Source organism: Aquarana catesbeiana, linkage group LG06 (assembly GCF_042186555.1).
Source record: "Aquarana catesbeiana isolate 2022-GZ linkage group LG06, ASM4218655v1, whole genome shotgun sequence".
Lineage (NCBI taxonomy): Eukaryota > Metazoa > Chordata > Amphibia > Anura > Ranidae > Aquarana > Aquarana catesbeiana.
In genome coordinates this window covers 34438561-34461951 of record NC_133329.1, presented here as the reverse complement: position 1 = coordinate 34461951, position 23391 = coordinate 34438561, and the positions used below count along the sequence as shown (strand labels likewise).

The 23391-nt window shown below is 43.6% G+C and overlaps 2 protein-coding genes across 2 annotated transcripts; one reads left to right on the top strand and one right to left on the bottom strand.

Annotated features, from left to right (window-relative positions):
* Window positions 1-1389: 1389 nt before the first annotated feature.
* LOC141147544 (up-regulator of cell proliferation-like) lies at window positions 1390-6027 on the top strand. The gene has a single exon (XM_073634773.1). The coding sequence runs from the start codon at window positions 1390-1392 to the stop codon at window positions 5977-5979; it is 4590 nt and encodes a 1529-aa protein (XP_073490874.1). The 3' UTR covers window positions 5980-6027.
* A 10220-nt stretch (window positions 6028-16247) lies between these two features.
* LOC141147354 (integrase/recombinase xerD homolog) lies at window positions 16248-19967 on the bottom strand. Its single transcript, XM_073634594.1, has 2 exons — window positions 19781-19967; window positions 16248-17227 (listed from the first exon to the last, which is right to left on the bottom strand). Exons 1-2 carry the CDS (start codon window positions 19965-19967, stop codon window positions 16248-16250), a joined length of 1167 nt encoding a protein of 388 aa, XP_073490695.1.
* Window positions 19968-23391: the final 3424 nt, after the last annotated feature.

The following is a 23391-nucleotide window of genomic DNA, read 5'->3' as shown; positions in this document are numbered from 1 at the left end:
TATAATATGGCAGGTTGGCTCCCCTGGGCAAATCGCCGTAGCTGTACGTCGGCCACTTTAAGACCACTAGGCACGACGGCAGAGCCGATGCACGTGCCTGGCGGCCGTGATGTCTGCCAGGCACCCGCGATCACTCCTGAGAGAGACAGAATGGAGATCTGTCAATGTGAGCAGGCAGATCTCCGTTTTGTCAGGAGAGAGGAGACAGATCTCCTGTTCATACTGGTTATGAACAGCGATATGTCTCCTCCTCCAGTCAGTCCCCTACCCCCACAGTGAGAAACACTCCCCAGGACACATATTTAACCCCTTGATCGCCCCCTAGTGATAACCCCTTCCCTGCCAGTGACATTTATACAGTGATCAGTGGCTATTTTTAACCCGGATCGCTGTATAAACGTGAATGGTCCCAAAAAAAGTGTCAAAAGTGTCCGATCTGTCCGCCGCAATGTCGCTGTCCTGCTAAAAATCGCTGATTGCTGCCATAACTAGAAAAAAAAATTTGTAATAAAAATGCCATAAATATATCCCCTATTTTGTAGACGCTACAACTTTTGCTCAAACCAATCAATATACGCCTATTGCGATTTCTTTTACCAAAAATATGTAGAGGAATATATATATCCGCCTAAACTGAGAAAGAAATTATTTTTTTTATATTTTTTGGGGGGATATTTATTATAGCAAAAAGTAAAAGATTTTTATTTTTTTTTTTCAAAATTGTCGCTATTTTTTTGTTTATAGCACAAAAAATAAAAACCACAGAGGTGATCAAATACCACCAAAAGAAAGCTCTATTTGTAGGAAAAAAAGGATGTCAATTTTGTTTGAGTACAATGCCGCACGACCATGCAATTGTCAGTCAAAGCAACGCAGTGGCGAATCACCAAAAATGGCCTGGTCATTAGGGGGACAAATCATTTCCGGGGCTGAAGTGGTTAAATGAAGAAGACCCCCACCACTTAAATTAGTAATAGTAAAACCCAGTTTGCTTACTGACCCCTATTTTTTCCCTATCCTTTTCCTACAGCAGCTTCAATACAGTGACACTATGGCTGCCCTAAACCCCTCTTTTATAGGGAGGAGGGCTGGCTTATCAAATTCCCCACATTTTTGGCTGCTCCAAGCCTGCTAACCATGGTTTATGTATGGTAAATTATGATTTTAAAGTGCCATGGTGTACTGGGTAAAAAAATTGCCAGGATCCCTGAATTCTGACCCTTGAGTTGGAATCCATGGCTGGATAAATCCAAACCTTATCCCAAGCCCTAACCTCAAAGATTTTAAAACTAAATCAATTTAATATAACAATGATGTATTAATTGTACCTGTTGCTTATTTCTGTTTACAGAGTCAGAGGCTTTTACTAATCTCCTTGTACTGTTGAAGATGGAGAAGTATATTTCTAATAAGCTGACTTTGGGGGATATTCTAGAAATCTCTGCAGAGTACAATAAAGACAATAAACCCCAGAGGATAGAAGATATACCCTGGTGTACTCTGAGGAAGATCATGGCTCTGGACATTACTGCAAGGAACACTCTATATGACACCAATGCTGAAAAAGAAATGCACCCCATTGATGTCATCTGTGTACTTCTGCATTGTTCAGACAATATTCTGCAACAGGAGATTGTGAGTAAAATGGCCATGTGTCAGTTTGCTGTGCCTCTGCTGCTCCCTGCTGGAGACAGGTCACATTGTACCTTCATGCTGTGGGCAATGAGAGACATTGTAAAAAAGTGGAGACCTCAGTCACTAGCTGACAGCAAAGGGTTCAGAGAGGAAAATGTGGTGAATATTTCTATGCCAGTCATTTCTTTTGTAAGATTGGGGAAATCCAAGCTGTCCAAATCCAAAACACTGAATAAAATTCTTAATCCAGCCCAGCACCAATACAACTTCTTCATACATGATGATATGGAAGGAGAAAACCTTGAGAGGAAAATATCTGAAGGACTTGTGGAAATATCCTGGTATTTTCCCTCCAGTAAATCTGATGTTCTTCTGGAAGCCTTTGCAGTGGCCAACCTACGTGGAGCCCTAGAGACCAACTGGGACCAGTTCACATTTCTGAGTGAAATCTCATCAGCTGTGTTCATATTTATGGAGACAATCAATGAGCGAGAATTCCAACTGTTATCAAAATGCAGTCAGTGTGACACCACATTTTACTTTGTTGTTACTCCTAGTCCAGGGAAAGATATAGAGAAAGAGACACTATGCATTCTTCAGCGTCTATTACCAGTGTTAGGAAGTGATAAGGAACAGGTTGTCTTGAAAAGCAAGTCAGAGAATGATGCAAGTTTCATAAAAAAAATCCAAACAAAACATCAAAATATGTTAAATAAATGCTCCAAAAATGTAATACTAGGAGATCTCCCTAAAGTCTTTGGTAAACATAATGTTGTGGTGGATCAAGATACAAATGAATGTCAAAAAGCAAGAGACCTTGCCCATAAAATTACTCAAGAAATTCATGATGTAGCACAGTATAAAAAGCAAGCAATGAAATTGCAGGGAGATCTCTGGAAACAGTTGTCCAAAATAGAAAAAGAACTTTGCAGAATGAAAAATCAAGGAGAGGAGAATGCAGCAAAATATCAGGCTGATCTGGTAAATAAATGCAATAACCTACGCTCAGAGCAATATAGACATCAAACTCCAAAAGGTATAAAGATGTTTATAGATGCAATTACTGATTTGTCTCAGAAAGAAAGACAATATTTTCTAAAGTGGATGAAATTTAAGCTTGATGGAATTTTTAGACATGATCTCACTGAACTTCAAAGTGCATATAAGGAGAAATGTACCAACACTGCACATAGAAAAGAACTTCAGGACTTTGATCAGAAACTTTCAGATTGCTCTTTAGGGATAGAACACTTTCTGCGTGAACTGGGTCAGTTCTATGAAGCTGAAAGTTCTATGACAAAACGAAAACAAATTGAGAGACATCAAAATAAGTTTTTTAAACTTCCAGGAATAGCAGCCAATCTTCTGTTAGATGGATTTCCTTTGGAGCTTATTGATGGAGATGCCTCCAACATCCCCCTGCAATGGATAACAGATGTGTTGACTGAGTTGGACATCAGAACAAGAGGGCAATGTAGATTGAGAGTGATAACTGTGCTGGGAGTGCAGAGTACAGGAAAATCCACCCTTCTCAACACCATATTTGGTCTGCAGTTCCCAGTGGCCAGTGGAAGATGCACACGAGGAGCCTTCATGACTCTTCTAAGGGTAAAAGAGAACTTTCAGGAAAAGCTGGGCTGTCACTTCATCCTGGTGATTGACACTGAGGGGCTGAAAGCTCCAGAGTTGGCCTCACTGGAGGGCAGCTATGAACATGACAATGAACTGGCCACATTTGTGGTTGGGCTGAGTGATATCACCATAGTCAACATGGCCATGGAAAACACAACAGAAATGAAGGATATTTTACAGATTGTAGTCCATGCTTTTCTTAGAATGAAAGAAATTGGGAAGAAACCAAACTGCCAGTTCGTACACCAAAATGTCAGTGATGTATCGGCTCATGATAACAACATGAGAGACACAAAGAAACTTCTGGAACAACTGAATGAAATGACAAAAGAGGCTGCCAAAATGGAGAAAAAAAATGAGATTTCAGCTTTCACTGATGTGATCAACTACGATATTAAGAAGGACAATCGGTACATTCCTGGCTTGTGGCAGGGAGACCCACCAATGGCTCCAGTAAATTATGGCTACAGCTTAAATGTGCTTGAGCTTAAAATGTATTTGTTTGAATGTTTGGATTGTGAGCGATCTATTAACAAACCATCCAGCATCCCTGACTTTATTGTTTGGATAGAAAGTTTATGGCGATCTGTGAAACACGAGAAATTCATCTTCAGTTTTAGAAACAGCCTGGTGGCCAAAGCCTACAATAAATTGTCTGTACAGTATTCCCTATGGGAATGGGATTTCTGTAAAAAAATTCTCCACTGGGTGATCAGCACAGAAATCGACATTAGAAATCAATCCAGAGAAACATATGAAATCAATAAACATGAGCTGCAGAATATTCTTCTGGAGGAAGAAAACAAGATGACTGAATCACTAGAAAAATATTTTGAAAACTCAGAAAATGCTAATCTCATAGAACGACACAGAGAAGAATTCAAATTAAGTATACAGAGCCTGAGAAAAGAACTTAAAAGAAATGCTCTTAGCAAGTGTCATGAGGCTGTGTCTATCCAGAAAGGGAAAATACAAATCCAGGACATCGAGAGGAAATCCCAGGCATTCATTGAAGATAAAATAACATATCTCCTGCAAAGACATAGACAGAATAATCGTGAAGTAAGTGAAGAAGAAATTCGAAAAGAATTTGAGTTGATGTGGAAGAAGACATTATTAGATTTGCAGTTGGAAGAACTTAAGGGATGTGATGTGGATCATTCTCTTCTCCACCTTCTCAAAAATGACATGAGCAATAAAGGACCTGAGATAAATAGAGCATTAATTAGAGTGAAGGTTTTACATCAGTATGCAAAGAAAGGTGTCAGGTTCTGTGTAGATGATAAAAAGCACATGGATAAAAAGCACATTAAATCAGTTTTAAGCAACCTAATATGTAAGCAAGAACCTAATAAGGTTAGAGATCTTGCTGCTTCAATAAATCGGATCAGTGACGAGTATATAAAAGAGAAGATGTCTTCCAGAGATGATTACAATGAAATGTTCTCTAAGGAATTACTATACATGATCAATAATATACTTAATGATAAAGATGTGAAAAAGCTTAACTTTAATAAACAGTTTGAGCTGGATATCAAACTTTTCATTTTTGGAAAAGCCTCTAAAGCCTTCCAGAAGTTACATGACAAGTTTATCCATGAGAATGACCCTAAACGTTGCTTGGAAAAGCTAAAGCCCCAGTACTTGTCTATATTGCTCATGATTTTACACAAAAAAGATGAGAGTCGAAGCAGAGCTAGCCAGTTTTGTGAGCTGTGCCTGAAACCAGCAATAATAGATTATGTTTTCAAACATCTTGGACAAAAATTTTTGGATGAGATTTTAAGAGAAAATGTCATATTCCGCAGCAAAAGTTTTTTCCAGTATACGATTTTAGAGAAGCTTCTAGAAGACATGTCATTCCAAAAGTATGTTGAATTTATCAGTTCATATGAGAGCTTTATAAAAAAATGGATTTTAACTTACATTATAAATAAATATGACAGAGGACCAGCTTTAGAAACCTTGCAGGAGAATATTCTCTCATCAATTGACAAGAAAATAAAAACCGCTCTTAAAAACAAAATATGCCTAAAGGAAAACTCTGTGTCGGGTTTTTTGGAGAAGTTCTGTGAGTTATTAAAAACAGAATTGGTGATCTCACAAAAAGAGATGAAAGTCATCACATTCTTTAACTTGGGGGATGTTATGCAGTTCTCATCGGAAATTGGAAATTTCCTCCCAGAGACACAACAACAAATCCGATCAGAACTTAGATTTATAGATATACAGTATATTTTTTCCAGGATCATAGTGAAGCCTCTGCATGAAGTGTTCAGGAAGGCGATTGGATGTGGCAAGCAGTGTCCTTTCTGTGGTGTCCCCTGTGAAGCTGCAGGGTATGACCATAAGAATCATTCAGCTTCCATTCACAGACCACAAGGATTGGGGAAGTTTTGTTTTGTGGAAGATGAGAAGCTGGTCACTGATATCTGTTCTACTCGTGTTGTATCTAACTTAACTTTTAGAAATACAGACACAGAAGGGAAAAGTCATCCCTATAAAGAGTATCGTACATTTTACCCAGATTGGGCCATTCAGCCTGACTCCAGCATTGAGTCCTCAGATTACTGGAAGTTCATCTTTGTAAAGTTTAATAAAGAGTTTGCAGAAAAGTATGGAGCATTACCAGCTAAGCTGCCGGATACCTGGATGAAAATAACCAAAGAGCAAGCACTTAGAAGTTTGAAAAAAGCCTATAATGTGAATTGACCTCCCTATAGTGATTATTACAAACTGCTTTACATTGGGGACAAATGAGGGTACACAGTATTTTTACATAATGTATATTTCCCAATAAGTGAATTTAGAATGCAGAGAGCTAGTAATTACACAGAATGACCATTGCTCATACTGGATGCTACATTACCTGTGTATAACGCATATACTGTACCTGGATATATATATATAGGATTTATTACCATTTGACAATGATTTTCTAAATATGTGCAGCTAAGCAACTTCTCACTAGTTAGCAATGTTATATTGTGCAAAAAGTCTAAAAAGATCTCAATGAGATTCTATTGGATTTGCCGTCTTTATATGCCAAGGAATTTACATGCCTCTACAACACATGTGAAGCCACGTTTAAAATAATATCAATGCTATACAAATTTCTTTCTGCACTTTTACCTATAAAATATTATGAATATGCGGTTATCCTAGGTTAAACAATCCCTCCTATACTAGGTCAACCCCCACTGCGCTAAAGATGGTTAACAATGATGATCTTAATCACCTAGTTAAAAGTTCCTACCTGCAGCTGCCACTTAATGTAAACAAATAGTGTAAATTAGATTTAAATAAGTGCGTGTGATCAGAGTAAAGACCCCACGTGACAAATTAAATCGTGGCGCTATCACTCAATACATCTCTACCACCTCTAAGGTGGAAAAGTAAACCTAACACACACCTTATGATCAGTGCCTCCCTGTGTATATTGCAAAGAAATAATAAAATATAAAAAATTATGATGATGCGTGCAATAGTGCTATAATGAAAACATACTATTGATAAGTTCACACCAAAAAATGTGTCAAAACACCACGAAATAAACAATAAATGTGACTTGGTGTCAATATCTCTCAGATGCTGTTGTATATATATAAATCCATCAAGTCCGTGAGCATCCCCGCACACTTCTATACGAATGACTGTGTAAATAAAGTCTCTTCAATATCACACAAGTGTGCCAACACGTGTCCACATCAGTGCTAAAGTAAAAAAACTGGTGCATCCACAAATTCCTTATTTATAGGAGTGTGATTTCTTCTAGTGCAATCTTCCACCACACCTCTGTGTTCAGTGACCACTCTCCCTATGGACAGCCACTCACCAACTCCTCATGCCTCTACTTGCGTGTGAGGCTAAAAGACATAGATGTCCATTTCTATTGGCAGGGTTTAAATCTTATCCATCCGGAAGATCATTCCATGTGAAGACAAGAAAAACTTCCAATAGTGTAATACTGTAAAACTCTTTTAATAAATCACACTAAAGAAACCACTTCAACAGTTTCACTCACATTGTGTAAAAAAATGTAAAACCACAGCAAACTCCACAGCAATCTGTCAGGTGTATAAAATATTACCCTATTATAGGAAGTATTACATTCCTGGCTACTCCTGTACCAGTCTGGATGGATTAATGTAGAGCCTCTATTTCCACTTGTATTGGGAATTTTGTTTTAAAAAGGAAGTAAACCCTGATGGGTTTTACTTCCTCTTTTTTCCCTGCAAAGTAAAAGCATAATGGGCTAGTATGCATCACATACTAGCCCATTATGTTACACTTACCTGCAAAGGAAACCCGTGATGTCCCCGCTGTCCCCGCTGGCCATCCATCTTAACCCCTCTTCCTTCCGGGGCCATGGACTCCGGCTCTGTGACTGGCCAGAGCCGCATGATGTCACTCTCACGCATGCGCACAGGAGCCACCAGTCACGGCACAGGCCCTTTAGAAACGGCACGACCATTCCCTTTTTTCAGTGCACATGCATCAATGACGCCGGCGCAAGCATATATGGTAAATATCTCCTAAACCGTGCAGGTTTAGGAGATATTTCCTGTACCTACAGGTAAGCCTTATTATAGCCTTGCCTGTAGGTAAAAGTGGTGTAACAAGGTCAGTGGCATCACTAGGGCTGGTGTTGTCTGGTGAAAAAAAAATGGTGTCACCCCCCCTCCACCAACTATAGTCCTCCCTCAGTACAGACCCCCCTCCCTCAGTACAGACCCCTCTCCACTAAGTACAGACCCCCCTCCCTCAGTATAGACCCCCTTCAGTGCACACCTCCTTTAGTACAGACCCCAATTCATTGCAGACCCCTCATTCAGTGCAGACCCCAATTCAGTGCAGAACCCAATTCAGTGCAGACCCTCAATTCAGTGCAGAGCCATTCAGTGCAGACCCCCTCAGTGCAGACCCCCCAATTCAGTGAAGACCCCCGGCATGTAGACCCCAATTCAGTGCAGACCCCTCAGTGCAGACCCCAATTCAGTGCAGACCCCCTCAGTGCAAACCCAAATTCAGTGCAGACCCCAATTCAGGGCAGAACCCCTCAGTGCAGACCCCAATTCATTGCAGATCCCCCAATTCAGTGCAGACCCCCTCACTGCAGACCCATAATGTGTGCGGTGCATACCTCATATCACGGACATGTTCAGAAGTGCCCCTCCTCCTGTGTAGATGTAAACAGAGAGGAGGGGGAGGCAGCTTCACTCGGCTCAGCTGTGTATGAAACAGCCGGCGGCGTGAGAGATGCGGATCGTTGGCGCAGTGGCATTGACGGGGTCCTGACGACAGGTGTTACCCCTCTGGCAGGTGTCACCCGAATGTCACCCAGGTGCGGCCCCCCCCGCCCCCTCTAGTGACACCACTGAACAAGGTTTACAACCACTTTAATGAACTTGAGTATTGAGTCATGTTTATTAATTAAATGAATTATTGAGAGATTGTTGACTAACAATGTAATTATTGTAATTGATTGGGTCTGTTGCAACAAGTTTGTAATGACTGATATGTCACAGGGCACCTTTAATTTTGAATGTAACTTTTTGGTTTCATAGAAATAAAAAAATTAAAGCCTATACAAATATTTTCATGTGTATTTATACCCACTGCCTACAAGGAAAACCTTAAATGTCTGGTTATAATTTTTTCCCAAAATTTACACAACTTTCACCTAACAGTCACATTTTTCCAACTGGATTTAATTGGGGAAATGTGTAAATCTTGGGTAAAAACATTTATAAATAGACCTTTAACCACTTGCCGACCAGCCGCCGCAGTTGTACTGAGGCAGAATGGCATGGCTGGGTGAAACAATGTTACCTTACGTCGCTTCGCCCTGTGGCCACTAGGGGTGCGCGCACGTCCGCTGCTCGCCCCCGGAGCGATGCGAGTGCCCGGCGGTCGCGGTGACCACCGGGCTCCCGCGATCGCTTGTGACATGGCGAGAACCGGGATCTCTGTGTGTAAACACAGAGATCCCGGTTCTCTGAGGGGAGAAGAGCCTGATCGTGTGTTCATACAAAGTATGAACACCAATCTATCTTTTCAATATACAAGTAAAGGCTCAAATCTGGAAAAATTCGAAAAACACCATAACATGCAAATAGTATATATAAAAACTATAATGTATGTGGGTTAAAACATGGTTAGGGAGAAAGGGAACAGTCCATAGTCCATAAAAGTACATGAATAAAACAAAGGGAGAAGGAATGATGGTGGAGATCCACATCTAGGGCTGCCTTCAGGGGGGAACTGAAACCAAGTTCCAAAAATCTGAGAGAAAGCACAAAGAGAGAGGCGCCTCTGGGTGTAGATGTTAAAAACAATTTATTAGGATCATATGTACAAACAACTCACATTTTATGAAGTCATCAATAAGCATATAGTGAGATAGGGGGTACATCCATCATGGGGATAGGCCTCAGATCCGTCAAAGAAGCTCTTCCTGCTTGCTGGGTGTGTGGCCATGTGAGCTGAACACCGCAAGATAGTGAAAGCCGGCTGCGGTGGAGAGGAGGCTCAAAGTGAGGCCTGGAACGCAGATGGATGGCAGGCAAGGAAAGTTGACGTCACTGGCAAGGGACGTGTTTCACGAGCGTACGGGCTGCAATGACGTGGCAGCCGCGCTCCTTCTTCATCAAGCTACAGATGGATAGTGATACTGACATTTAAGAGTCTAATGGGGAGGGAGGTGCCCAAGGGAGAAGCACTATGACCTATCAAAAGCTTACACCCAAGACGAGACACACCGGCCATCGTAAGAGTGAGCTTAGCATTGTTAGTTAGCCATGACAATGAGTTTCAGGGGCATTTCCTACTTTTTCATGTCCTGAATGGGACTGCACTCTCAAAGCAACCACAAACTAAAATTAAAGCAAAATACCCCAAAAATAGGAACACACAAAAGAGCATGGCTGTTATGGCTGTAAGGGGGTTATTGTCCAAGAGCTAGCAATAAAACTGGTTTCTGATACAGATAGTAGTCCTAGTAAGATATATTTGTTTAAATGAAGAAGGGGTGTTGACATGACCCCACCACTTAAATTAGTAATAGTAAAACCCAGTTTGCTAACTGACCTCTATTTTCTTCCTATCCTTTTCCTACAACAGCTTCAATACAGTGACACTATGGCTGCCATAAGCCCCTCTTTTATAGTGAGGGGGGCTGGCTTATCAAATTCCCCACATTTTTGGCTGCTCCAAGCCTGCTAACCATGGTTTATGTATGGTAAATTATGATTTTAAAATGCCATGGTGTTCTTGGACAAAAAATTGCCAGGATCCATTGAATTCCGACCCTTGAGTTTGAATCCATGGCTGGATAAATCCAAACCTTATCCCAAGCCCTAACCTCAAAGATGTTAAAACTAATTCAATTTAATATAAGGATGATGTATTAACCTCTTGCTTACTTTGCACTTTTCAGCTTTTTACTTTGCACGGAGGAGTCTATAGAAGAGGGGCCAGATAATCACACTAAGTACAGGAGATAGTGCACGGAGGGAGCTTGTGGATAGAGAACCATCAGCTGAGCGGCGTGCGCCTCAGCTGCATTCCACGCTCGCTCTGAGTTCCGTGTGTGACGTAAGTGCGTAGCTCCGCACTTATGTCACACACGGAACTATGAGCGAGCGTGGAATGCAGCTGAGGCGCACGCCGCTCAGCTGATGGTTCTCTATCCACAAGCTCCTTCCGTGCACTTAGTGCACTTAGCTCCATCTCCTGTACTTAGTGTGATTATCTGGCCCCTCTTCTATAGGGAGCCCAGATTGTTTTTATTGGCTGTCTATCGGCTGTTTTTTAATAAAATAATTTTAAAAACGTATCACACTATGGGAGCTCTGTTTCTTTCCCATGAGGATGGCTTAAACTACTGACGGACATATCATATCTGGAGCGGAGGCACCTGGGGACAGCTTCACTGGATGCTAAGACGCCATTCCACTGCCTGGTACTACATGCCTATTACCCCTGCAGGGCTTTCAGGAGCTGGTGAGTGGGGATCCTTGAAGGGGAGCACCGCTAAGTCACTGGATACCAGCTATTTTCCTCACGAAAGTTACCAATTACAAGAACTTTGTTTATGCTGGAACTTTATTTTTACAGCCTTTAATTATTGGTTTTGCACCACATGTTAATTTGATTTTAAGATTTATATCCCATATTCGTTCACTTTGCAGTATGGATGGGACTGTGGTATAATATGGACTTTGGATTCATCTGATATATTTGATACTTGTTGGACACTGTTTGCACTTATTTATTTATATTATTTTAGTTATTGGTATTTGCAGGCTGTTCACTATATTATCCTTATACCACCTGCTGGGGGGATTTCTACTATTAAGACTCCTCCCCACACAACAGGTGGGGGCTTCTCATTCACACTTGGATGGTTTAGTTACACCTTTAAGTTATATATGAGTGTTTTCACCGCTCTGTATACATCAGCACGGTTTACTAATTATAAATATGTTGATATACACCTTTAAAAATTTATATGAGTGGTTCTTACCGCTCTGTACACATTAGCACAGATTATTATTTTTAAACAGTTACCCCGGCATAGGTAGTGCCACTTACCCCTACCCATCTTCTCATTACTTGAGAGGAAAATATCTGAAGGACTTGTGGAAATGTCCTGGTATTTTTGCTGCAGTAAATCTGATATTTTCCAGTACCCTTTGCAGTGGCCAACCTACGTGGAGCCCTAGAGACCAACTGGGACCAGTTCATATTTCTGAGTGAAATCTCATCAGCTGTGTTCATATTTAAGGAGACAATCAATGAGCCAGAATTCCAACTGTTATCAACATGCAGTCAGTGTGACACCACATTTTACTTTGCTGTTATTTTACTCCTAGTCCAGAAAAAGATATAAAGAGACATTAAGTATTCTTCGGCGTCTATTACCAGTATTAAGATGTGAGAAGGAACATGTTGTCTTGAAAAGCAAGTCAGAGAATTATGCAAGTTTCATAAAAAAATCCAACCAAAACTTCAAAATATTTTAAATAAATGCTCCAAAAAAATCTCCCTAAATTCTTTAATAAACATAATGTTGTGGTGGTTGAAGATACAAATGAATGCCAGAAAGCACCTTGCCAGTAAAATCATTTGAGAAATTCAGAATGTAGCACAGTATAAAAATCAAGTGATGAAATTGCGAGGAGATCTCTGGAAACAGTTGTCCAAAATAGAAAAATAACTTTGCAGAATGTAAAATCAAGGAGAGAAACATTCAGAAACATATCAGGCTGAGCTGCAAAATAAATGCAATAACCTGCGCTCAGAGCAATATAGACACCAAACTGCAAAAGGTATACATATGTTTACAAATGCTCTTACTGATTTGTCTAAGAAAGAAAGACAACATTTTCTAAAGTGGATGAAATTTCAGCTTGATGCAATTGCTAGACACAATCTGACAAAACTTCAAAGTGCATATAAGGAGAAATGTACCAACACTGCACATAGAAAAGAACTTCAGGACTTAGATCATAAACTTTCAGATAGCTCTTTAGGGATAGAACACTTTCTACGTGAACTGGATCAGTTCTATGAAGCTGAAAGTTCTATGACAAATCAAAAACAAATTGAGAGACATCAAAAAAGTTTTCTAAACTTCCAGGAGTAGCACCCGATCTTCTGTTAGATGGATTTCCTTTGGAGCTTATTGATGGAGATACCTCCAACATCACCTTGCAATAGATAACAGATGTTTTGACTGAGTTGGACATCAGAACAAAGGGACAATGTAAATTGAGAGTTATAACTGTGCTGGGATTGCAGAGTACAGGAAAATCCACCCTTCTCAACACCATGTTTGGTCTGCAGTTCCCAGTGGCCAGTGGAGGATTCACACGAGGAGCCTTCATGACTCTTCTAAGGGTAAAAGAGAACTTTCAGGAAAAGCTGGGTTGTCACTTCATCCTGGTGATTGACAATGAGGGTCTGAAAGCTCCAGAGTTGGCCTCTCCAGAGGGCAGCTATGAACATGACAATGAACTGGCCACACTAGCGGTTGAGCTGAGTGATATCATCATAGTCAATATGGCCATGGAAAACACAATAGAAATGAAGGATATTTTACAAATTGTGGTCCATGCATTTCTTACAATGAAAGAAATTGGGAAGAAGCCTAACTGCCAGTTTGTACACCAAAATGTCAGTGATGTATCAGCTCCTGATAAGAATGTGAGACACAAAGAAACTTCTGGAACAGTTGAATGAAATTACAAAGGAGGCTGCCAAAATGGAGAAAAAAAATGAGTTTTCAACTTTCACTGATGTCATAAAGTACGATATTAAAAAGGACAATCGCTACATTCCCGGCTTGTGGCAGGGAGACCCACCAATGGCTCCAGTAAATCTTGGCTACAGCTCAAATGTGCTTAAGCCTCAAATGTATTTGTTTGCTTGGATAGAAAGTTTGTGGCGGTCTGTGAAACACGAGAAATTCATCTTTAGTTTTAGAAACGGCCTTGTGGCCAAAGCCTACAAAAAATTGTCTTCACAATATTCCTTGTGGTAAAGGGATTTCTGTAAAATAATTCACAACTGGGTGATCAGCGCAGAAAATGAAAATAGAAATCAGTCCAGAGAAACATATGAAATCAATAAACATGAGCTGCAGAATATTCTTCTGGAGGAAGAAAACAAGATGACTGAATCACTAGAAAAATATTTTGAAAACTCAGAAAAATGTTAATCTCATAGAATGACACAGAGAATAATTCAAATTAAGTATTTAAAGAAAAGCTCTTGAAAGAAACGCTCTTAGCAAGTGTCATAGGCTGTCTCTATCCAGAAAGGGAAAATACAAATCCAGGACATCGAGAGGAAATCCCAGGCATTAATTGAAGATAAAATAACACATCTCCTGCAAAGATATAGACAGAATAATAGGGAAGTAAGTGAAGAAGAAATTCAAGAAGAATTTGAGTTGATGTGGAAGAAGATGTTATTAGATTTGCAGTTGGAAGAACTTAAGAGATGTAATGTGGATCATGACTATTGGATAACAGATGTATATTAACTATATCAACCCTTATACTCTTACTCCAAATAAATAAGACCACACCAGCTTTTGGAGTAATAAAAAAGGCCGTAGCAGCCTACTTTATTTTAACATATCAAAAATATAAAATATAAAATAATAAATTCTGTCATAGAAAAACAATAACCAAAAACATCTGTTATACAACCTGTTATCCAAAAGAGCGTTGGTCTGAGCAATCGCTTAGCAAAAACAAACTGATGGCGATAACAACTATAGCACTGCAGCCCTAATCCAAAATCTCCAATAGGCCTCAAGCCGACAAGCTGGCTCAGAGACTGCCGTGACCGCAGTGCCCCATTATCACTTCCCGGCTAACCTCCGTTAACCGGGAACCAAAAAACCTCCGGACCCATATCAGCGCTGGATCCCCACTCTTACTTTTTGCCATCTTCCTTCCTTTGCCCAGACCAACGCCCGCCACTGCCACGACATCTTCTCCTTTTCACCTGTGAACAAAAGAAAAACACCATACCCTTCTACGCTAACATTTTTTTATTTATTAGGGAGGGTGGGCGGGAACTTTCCTAAACTTTCTGTTGTCCCTCCCAGCGCAGAAACTCCTTTTAACTAGTCCCACCCCTGATCCTCCCTCCCCCTCGGCTCTAAACTCACCAATTAACTTTAACCCTTACACTGCTACCATTGTCATGTGCGCCCTTTGCATACATCATTGCATGCTGTTGCTCCAGGCTTTTCTTGACTATTGGATAACAGATGTATATTAACTATATCAACCCTTATACTCTTACTCCAAATAAATAAGACCACACCAGCTTTTGGAGTAATAAAAAAGGCCGTAGCAGCCTACTTTATTTTAACATATCAAAAATATAAAATATAAAATAATAAATTCTGTCATAGAAAAACAATAACCAAAAACATCTGTTATACAACCTGTTATCCAAAAGAGCGTTGGTCTGAGCAATCGCTTAGCAAAAACAAACTGATGGCGATAACAACTATAGCACTGCAGCCCTAATCCAAAATCTCCAATAGGCCTCAAGCCGACAAGCTGGCTCAGAGACTGCCGTGACCGCAGTGCCCCATTATCACTTCCCGGCTAACCTCCGTTAACCGGGAACCAAAAAACCTCCGGACCCATATCAGCGCTGGATCCCCACTCTTACTTTTTGCCATCTTCCTTCCTTTGCCCAGACCAACGCCCGCCACAGCATCCCAATAGTAACACCTTACTCTTGGGTGCCCCTCCACACCCGAATAGCACGCTGAATGGCATCTTGCAAGCCTAACGCCCACAAATCTGTACCCACATCATTGAGGTGCACCCCATCACGTCTCAGATACCGCCATGTTTCGAATTCCAATTCATTATGCCGAACAGCTAACCCCCCATTACTGACCACAAACTTACTGATTTCCCTGTTGATCTTCTTCCTGGCTCTGTTCACCCCCTCCACTGACCTAGCCATTCTCCAAGACATCCTGGCAACCATGTCCGACCAAATAATGATCATCTGCGGGAACTCCTTCATCAATCGCCAAATATCAAATTTGATATCCCGCACGATGTCTATCATTGAGCGAATGCCCAAATCGTTCCCGCCAACATGTATCACCAGGACATCTGGAGGACCCTCTCTGTTTGCGTATCGCTGTACCTCTTGAACCAACCTTCCCCACAACATCCCCGGTATCCCAAACCACTTTATATACACTTCCCGTCTGTCAAAACTTAGTTGCCTACCCTCAGGCCTAGCGTCTCCCCTCCGAGCCCCCCAACATACATAAGAATGGCCCATAATCCAGACCATTCTCGGTGCTGCACCTGAAATTAGAAGAAAACAAAACACTATTCTCAACATTGACTATACCAACTATAATACTTGTCCTAATCAGATAACTAAATGTATGCCCCACATAAACCAACAGAAAGCAACCCTGTCCCTTATAATTTTATTGCCAGTTGTGGCCTAACATAAGATTGGAATCTGTTCGATTCCCACCGTCCGATCCTTTTTATCACCTCCACATCCAACCCCAGCCTGGCCGCTTCCGTCGCGGCTCCAATCCTAAATGAGTGGGATGAAAAATCCTTCTCCTCCAGCCCCAGCCCCTGTAAACATTTTTTAAACACAGCTACAAACTGGAAACGTGACAACCAAGTACCCTTTTGATGCACTAGTAAGGGGCCTTGAAAATCCGGCCTAACCTTCAAGAATTCCCGGACCGTGCCCACCGGGCACTGGGGGGAACCATGAATAGGATAAATTCGCACCATCCTGCCTCTTCCCCCCTGATCCGTCTTCGACTTCCTCAAAAATATCGATACCCCCTCCTCATCAAGTTGCACCTCCTGTAACCTAATTCCCCCTTGCACTTTTTTGGAAGGACTAACTAGCTCCCCTATCCTAAACGCTCCAAAAAATGCCAACGCGAAAGCAACCTTAAACAAAACGACCTCGTATTCAGATGAGCAAACCACCCCCAACTTATCCACAATACCCCTCAATATCTCAAAAGTTACCGGTCTCCTCGAATCACGCTTAACCACCGCCCTCCTGTAACCCTTCAACGCTTGTCGTACCCAAAATTCCTTGGTGACGTCGGGCTGCCCTTGTAGTTTGAAAAGGAAAGCCAAACCGGCCAACTGCGTATTCATCCTTGACACGGACACGCCCTCGTCCAATTTCTGGACCACATAATACAGCAATAGAGAACTTACTCCTTGGCCTACCGGATCCTCCCCCAAAGCTTGTACAAATGATATCCATTCCTGCCATACCCTATTGTATGAGGCCCATGTATTCTCACTTACCGACCGCTTAATCCATCCCTCTATGATGCCAGCGCAATCTCCCACAGCCAGTCTGGACAAGGTATCCCTTGTTGCTCCGCGTCCGGCGCCAACTCCCGGAACCTGTCCCACTGGAAGCGAGACAGCGCATCAGCAATAACGTTTTCCACCCCCGGCAAATGCACAGCATGAATGAAAACATTCAGTTGTAGACATCTTAGGATTAAATGCTGCAGCAGTCTGATCACCGGCGGAGATGACGCCGTGACCCTGTTTATCACTTGCACCACCCCCATGTTATCCCCATGAAAGCGCACTTTCAGATCCCTGAATGATGCACCCCATAGTTCCACTGCCAGAACTACTGGAAACAATTCCAGTAGAACCAAGTTCTTCGTGAAGCCCTCTTCTATCCAAGCTTGTGGCCACGGACCCGCGCTCCATTTTCCCCGGAAAAAAGCACCAAAACCTGTTGATCCTGCGGCGTCGGTGAACAATTCCAAGTCAAAGTTACTGACTGGTCCTGACATCCACATTGCCCTGCCATTAAAGGATTCCAGGAAGGTATGCCATACCTTCAGGTCCTCCCTGTGCGTTTTCCTCAATCTCACGAAATGTTTAGGCGATTTTATCCCGCTCGTGCTGGCTGCCAGCCGGCGACTGAACACTCTCCCCATCGGAAGTATGCGGCAAGCAAAGTTCAGCTTGCCCAACACCGATTGCAACCTACGCAGTTGTACCTTTTTAATTCCTATCAGCCCTGCCACTTCTTTTTTCAAATCCTCCAATTTGTCAGCAGGCAATCTGCATTCCATTGCATCCGAATCTAGCACGATACCCAAAAACGTGATGACCGCGCAGGGTCCCTCCGTTTTTTCGGCCGCCAGTGGAATGCCGAATCTGCCCGCTATATGCTGCAATGAAGCCAGCAACACCGCGCATACTCTAGAAGAGGCCGGGCCTATGCATAGAAAGTCATCCAAGTAGTGAATTATCGAATTCACCCCGGATACATCCCTTACCACCCATTCCACGAAGGAACTGAATTGTTCAAATATCGCGCACGACACTGAACAACCCATGGGTAAGCATTGATCGACATAAAAACCGCCGTTCCAGTGGCACCCGAGCAACCGGAAACTATCCGGGTGAACCGGCAACAGACGAAACGCTGATTCTATGTCTGCCTTAGCCATCAAGGCGCCTTTCCCATAGTGTCTCACCCACCGCACCGCAGCATCAAAGGACGTGTACGTCACTGAGCATGCATCTTGATCTATTGCGTCATTCACGGATCCCCCTTTCGGGAAGGATAAGTGGTGAATGAGCCTGAATTTGTTGGGTTCCTTTTTGGGCACCACGCCCAGCGGGGACACCACCAAATCAACTATGGGTATTACTGGGAAAGGGCCAACCATCCTCCCCAATGCCACTTCCTTCTGCAGTTTCTCCGAAACCACTTCAGGATGTTGCAGGGCAGACTTTAAATTCTTGGGCACCGGGGGAGTCACTGATAAACTACATGGAATCCTAAAACCCCGCGCAAAGCCCTCTTCCAATAACGATGCTGCCTCTCTGTCAGGATACTTACCGAGAAACGGCCGCATCCTTTCCACCATCACCGGAGTCCTCCCTTTTGTTCCCAGCCTCTCCCTGTCGGCCTTTTCCTTGTTTAAAGCATCTGGATGATGGATGTGTTCCCCCGCAGCCTGAGCACTCATGCTTATACTTACATGTTCCGCCAAACTTACAGGATCCTGAGTTATACTGCCAACAAACCCCTTTCTTGTTTCCAGCCGAATGTCCCTGGGTGAACGGTCCACCGGCTCCCCCCTGAAAAAACTGGTTTTGTGCCCTCGCCGTCGTCATCAAGCGCATCCATAGGCTGATGTCCTTATGGTCCCACCGTAGCTCTGGGCGAACCGCTCTCCTTTGCCTAAACTGTTCATCGTATCGCAACCATGCCGAACCTCCATATACTCTATACGCTTCCCCAATCGCATCCTGATAGCAGAAAAGCGCCGAACAGTGTTCCGGCTGCTTCTCCCCTATCACACTTGCCATGATCGCGAACGCTTGTAACCAATTCGTGAATGTCCTAGGTATCAGCCTATACCTTCTCTTTTCCTCATCTTCTTTTTTAGAGTCATCCGGCTTGACTCTATCAAGATTGAACTTCTCCAAGGGCAGCAATGAAAATATTTCCACATACTCACCCTTCCATAATTTCTCCCGCACTTCCTGTTTCAAGTGCGCTCCTAACGGCCCTTCGTAGCACACATACACCTCACAGCGAGCCGCGTCCGCCAGCCTAATGATGTCCTTCCTTGCCGCCGCCTCTCCTGTCGGCGCTGTTTTTTCCTTCCCCTGAGCAGCTCCACTCCCCGTAGCTTGCTGATCAGGTGACGTGACCACAGCCGCAACCGCTGTTGTCGGGTCCCCTCCAGCCCTTCCTAAATCCTTCCCCGTCTGCTGTGTCCATGCAGCTCTCGGGCCCTCCCCCGGCTTCTCTGCAGCCTCCAACCTCTGCACTAGTTCCTTAATTCCCGTTAAAAACCCCAGGAAACCCTGTGTTCCTGCACCTATGCCAGACCCCGCTATGCTGTTTTCTAAACCTACAATCCCCGATCTAACATCTGATGCATCATTTAAGCTAGACAGTGCATTGATCTGTAGTGGCTCACCTGGCTGCCTAGGTGTTGACCCATCAGCCGACCGTCTGCCCTCTTCTGGCCCCATCCTCCTGGGCAGGGGGGCCGCATCCTCCTCCGATCCGGATTCCTCCTCTCTTCCGCTCCGACCTGGCTCTTCCTCTGAAGCCGATGGAGGCCCGCCCTGGATGTGTACCGCGGCTGCCCCGTTGCTCGCCATCCTTCCCCTCCTCCGCGCAGCGAAACCTCCGGTGGACTTCCGGCTTGCCTTCCCAGGACCGGTGTGTGCTACCTCAGCCCTGCTAGCCTCCGCTCCGGTAGCTGTTAGTCCAGCCCTGTTTCTTTCTCCTCTCTGCCTGTCCCCTGCCGTGGAACTAGAAGGCCCGGGGATCCCTGCAGGCAGTGCAGCTGAAGCAATGGCGGCGCTCCCCGCCGTCATCCTGGGGGCGGGGCTTGCGCTCTCAGTACGTCTCCCGCTCCGAGGCCTAGCTGTGGCCGGATCCCAGTCACGTCTCTCTTCTCGTCCCGCCGGGGCCGCGCGCCCGCTGGCCCGCTCTCTCACTGCAGCACGTTTTGCCGGAGGGCCCCCCGGGAGTCTGGATGACAGACTACCCGAGTGCCGCTGCGCAGACGTCATGCGGTCCGGCGAGAACCGCTCAGGAGGCCGAGAGCGGCGCGCTCTAGTGCCGCTTCTCTCTCCTACACTTGCCTGCCTAGTTGAGCCCTGTAGCGCGGCTGCGATAGTCTCCTGCAGCCACTCGGCTCCCCTAACCGCTGCTTCCTCCCGCAACTGGGCCATTAGCCCCTCTAATTCAGCCATGATAGCCACACCACCTACCTGAGAACTTTCCTAAACTTTCTGTTGTCCCTCCCAGCGCAGAAACTCCTTTTAACTAGTCCCACCCCTGATCCTCCCTCCCCCTCGGCTCTAAACTCACCAATTAACTTTAACCCTTACACTGCTACCATTGTCATGTGCGCCCTTTGCATACATCATTGCATGCTGTTGCTCCAGGCTTTTCTTTCTCTTCTTCACCTTCTTAAAAATGACATGAGCAATAAAGGACATGAGATAAATAGAGCATTAATTAGAGTTAAAGTTTTACATCAATATGCAAAGAAAGGTGTCAGGTTTTGTAAAGATGATAAAAAGGACTTTGGTCACTCCATTAAATCAGTTTTAGGAAACCTAATATTTAAGCAAGAACATATTAATAAGGTTAGTGATCTTGCTGCTTCAATAATTCAGATCAGTGATGAGTATATAAAAGAGAAGATGTCTTCCAGAGATGATTACAATGAAATGTACTCTAAGTAGGGATGAGCCGAACACCCCCCGGTTCGGTTCGCACCAGAACCTGCGAACGGACCGAAAATTCGCACGAACGTTAGAACCCCATTGATGTCTATGGGACTCGAACGTTCGAAATCAAAAGTGCTCATTTTAAAGGCTAATTTGCATGGTATTGTCCGAAAAAGGGTTTGGGGACCCGGGTCCTACCCCAGGGGACATGTATCAATGCAAAAAAAACTTTTAAAAACGGACGTTTTTTCGGGAGCAGCGATTTTAATGATGCTTAAAGTAAAAAAAAAAAGTGAAATATTCCTTTAAATATCGTACCTGGGGGGTGTCTATAGTATGCCTGTAAAGTGGCGCGTGTTTCTCGTGTTTAGAACAGTCCCTGCACCAAATGTCATTTTTAAAGGAAAAAATCTCATTTAAAACTGCTTGCGGGTTTAATGTAATGTCGGGTCCTGGCAATATGGATGAAAATCAGTGAGACAAACGGCATGGGTACCCCCCAGTCCATTACCAGGCCCTTTGGGTCTTGTATGGATATTAAGGGGAACCCCGCACCCAATTAAAATAAGGAAAGGTGTGGGGCCACCAGGCCCTATATACTCTGAACAGCAGTATGCAGGCGGTGCAAACAAGACAGGGACTGTAGGTTTGTTGTTAAGTAGAATCTGTTAGTAATTTTGAGCGGGTACATTTTTAACGTGTTTAGCTCCAGCCAAAAAATCTTTTTTAAGCTTTTTGGAAAACATAGGGAAGGGTTATCACCCCTGTGACATTTGTTTTTCTGTCTCCTCTCCTCCTCTTCAGAAGATTTCACCTCACTTTTGTCCCAATGACAAATGTTTTTTGAAAATTGGGGTTTTTTTGTGGAACAAGGATTGGAAAGCATCAGTGGAAAGGAGAAATGTTTTTCCCATATTAACTCTTACAGGAGAGAATTTCCCTTCCTAGGGGTAGATTTCATCTCACTTCCTGTTGTCTCCTTCCGTTTGCAAGTAGGAGTCGTTTGTAAGTTAGATATTTGAAAGTAGGGGCCTGCCCTATATACTCAGCAGAAATTTGGGCCTTAGGTGTTGTTGTGGCCACAACACTGTAAGCCCTCACAGGGCCCTGCTGTGAAATATTAGATCAAGAATTGTAATTACATGCCCCTGTTGAACAGGGGCAGAAAAACTGGGCCTTTGGTGGTGGTGGTGGTGGTGGTGCTGGTGCCACAAAATTGTAAGTCCTCACTCGCTCTTGGTGGGTGCAGAAATGGGCCCTGCTGTGAAATATTAGATCAAGAATTGTAATTACATGCCCCGTTAAACAGGGGCAGAAAAATTGGGCCTTAGGCACTGGTGCTGGTGCCACAACACTGCAACCCCTCACAGACACTCTAGTTGGAAAGCAGGAACGAGCCCTGCTGCAAAGTATTGCATCAAAAATTGTAATTACACGCCCCTGTTAAACAGGGGCAGAAAAATTGGGCCTTAGGCACTGGTGCTGCTGCCACAACACTGCAACCCCTCACAGACACTCTAGTTGGAACGCAGGAACGAGCCCTGCTGCAAAGTATTGCATCAAAAATTGTAATTACACGCCCCTGTTAAACAGAGGCAGAAAAATTGGGCCTTAGGCACTGGTGCTGGTGCCACAACACTGCAACCCCTCACAGACACTCTAGTTGGAACGCAGGAACGAGCCCTGCTGCAAAGTATTGCATCAAAAATTGTAATTACACGCCCCGTTAAACAGGGGCAGAAAAATTGGGCCTTAGGCACTGGTGCTGGTGCCACAACACTGCAACCCCTCACAGACACTCTAGTTGGAAAGCAGGAACGAGCCCTGCTGCAAAGTATTGCATCAAAAATTGTAATTACACGCCCCTGTTAAACAGGGGCTGAAAAATTGTGCCTTAGGCACTGGTGGTGGCGCCCAGAACCAAAAATGTTCTTACAAGCTATCAGCGTGATCATTGAGGAGGAAGAGGATAATTACTCAGGGATAGTCACTCAGCATCAGCATAGGCAGTCTTTGAAGGGATCTGAGATTTCGAAAAAAATTATTCGGTTACATCAGCATCAGGTGCTTGGTAGCTGGTGGTGATCCAAGACTGATTCATTTTTATGAAGGTCAGTCGATCGACCGAGTCGGTGGACAGACGCACCCTGTGATCGGTTACCACGCCTCCAGCAGCACTGAATGTGCATTCCGAAAGAAAGCTGGATGCAGGACAGGCCAGTATCTCAATTGCATACTGTGCAAGCTCTGGCCAGTGATCCATCCTCAAGACCCAGTAACCCAGAGGATTTTCGGTGGGAAAGGTGTCCAAATCTGATCTTGCCCCTAGGTATTCCTGCAC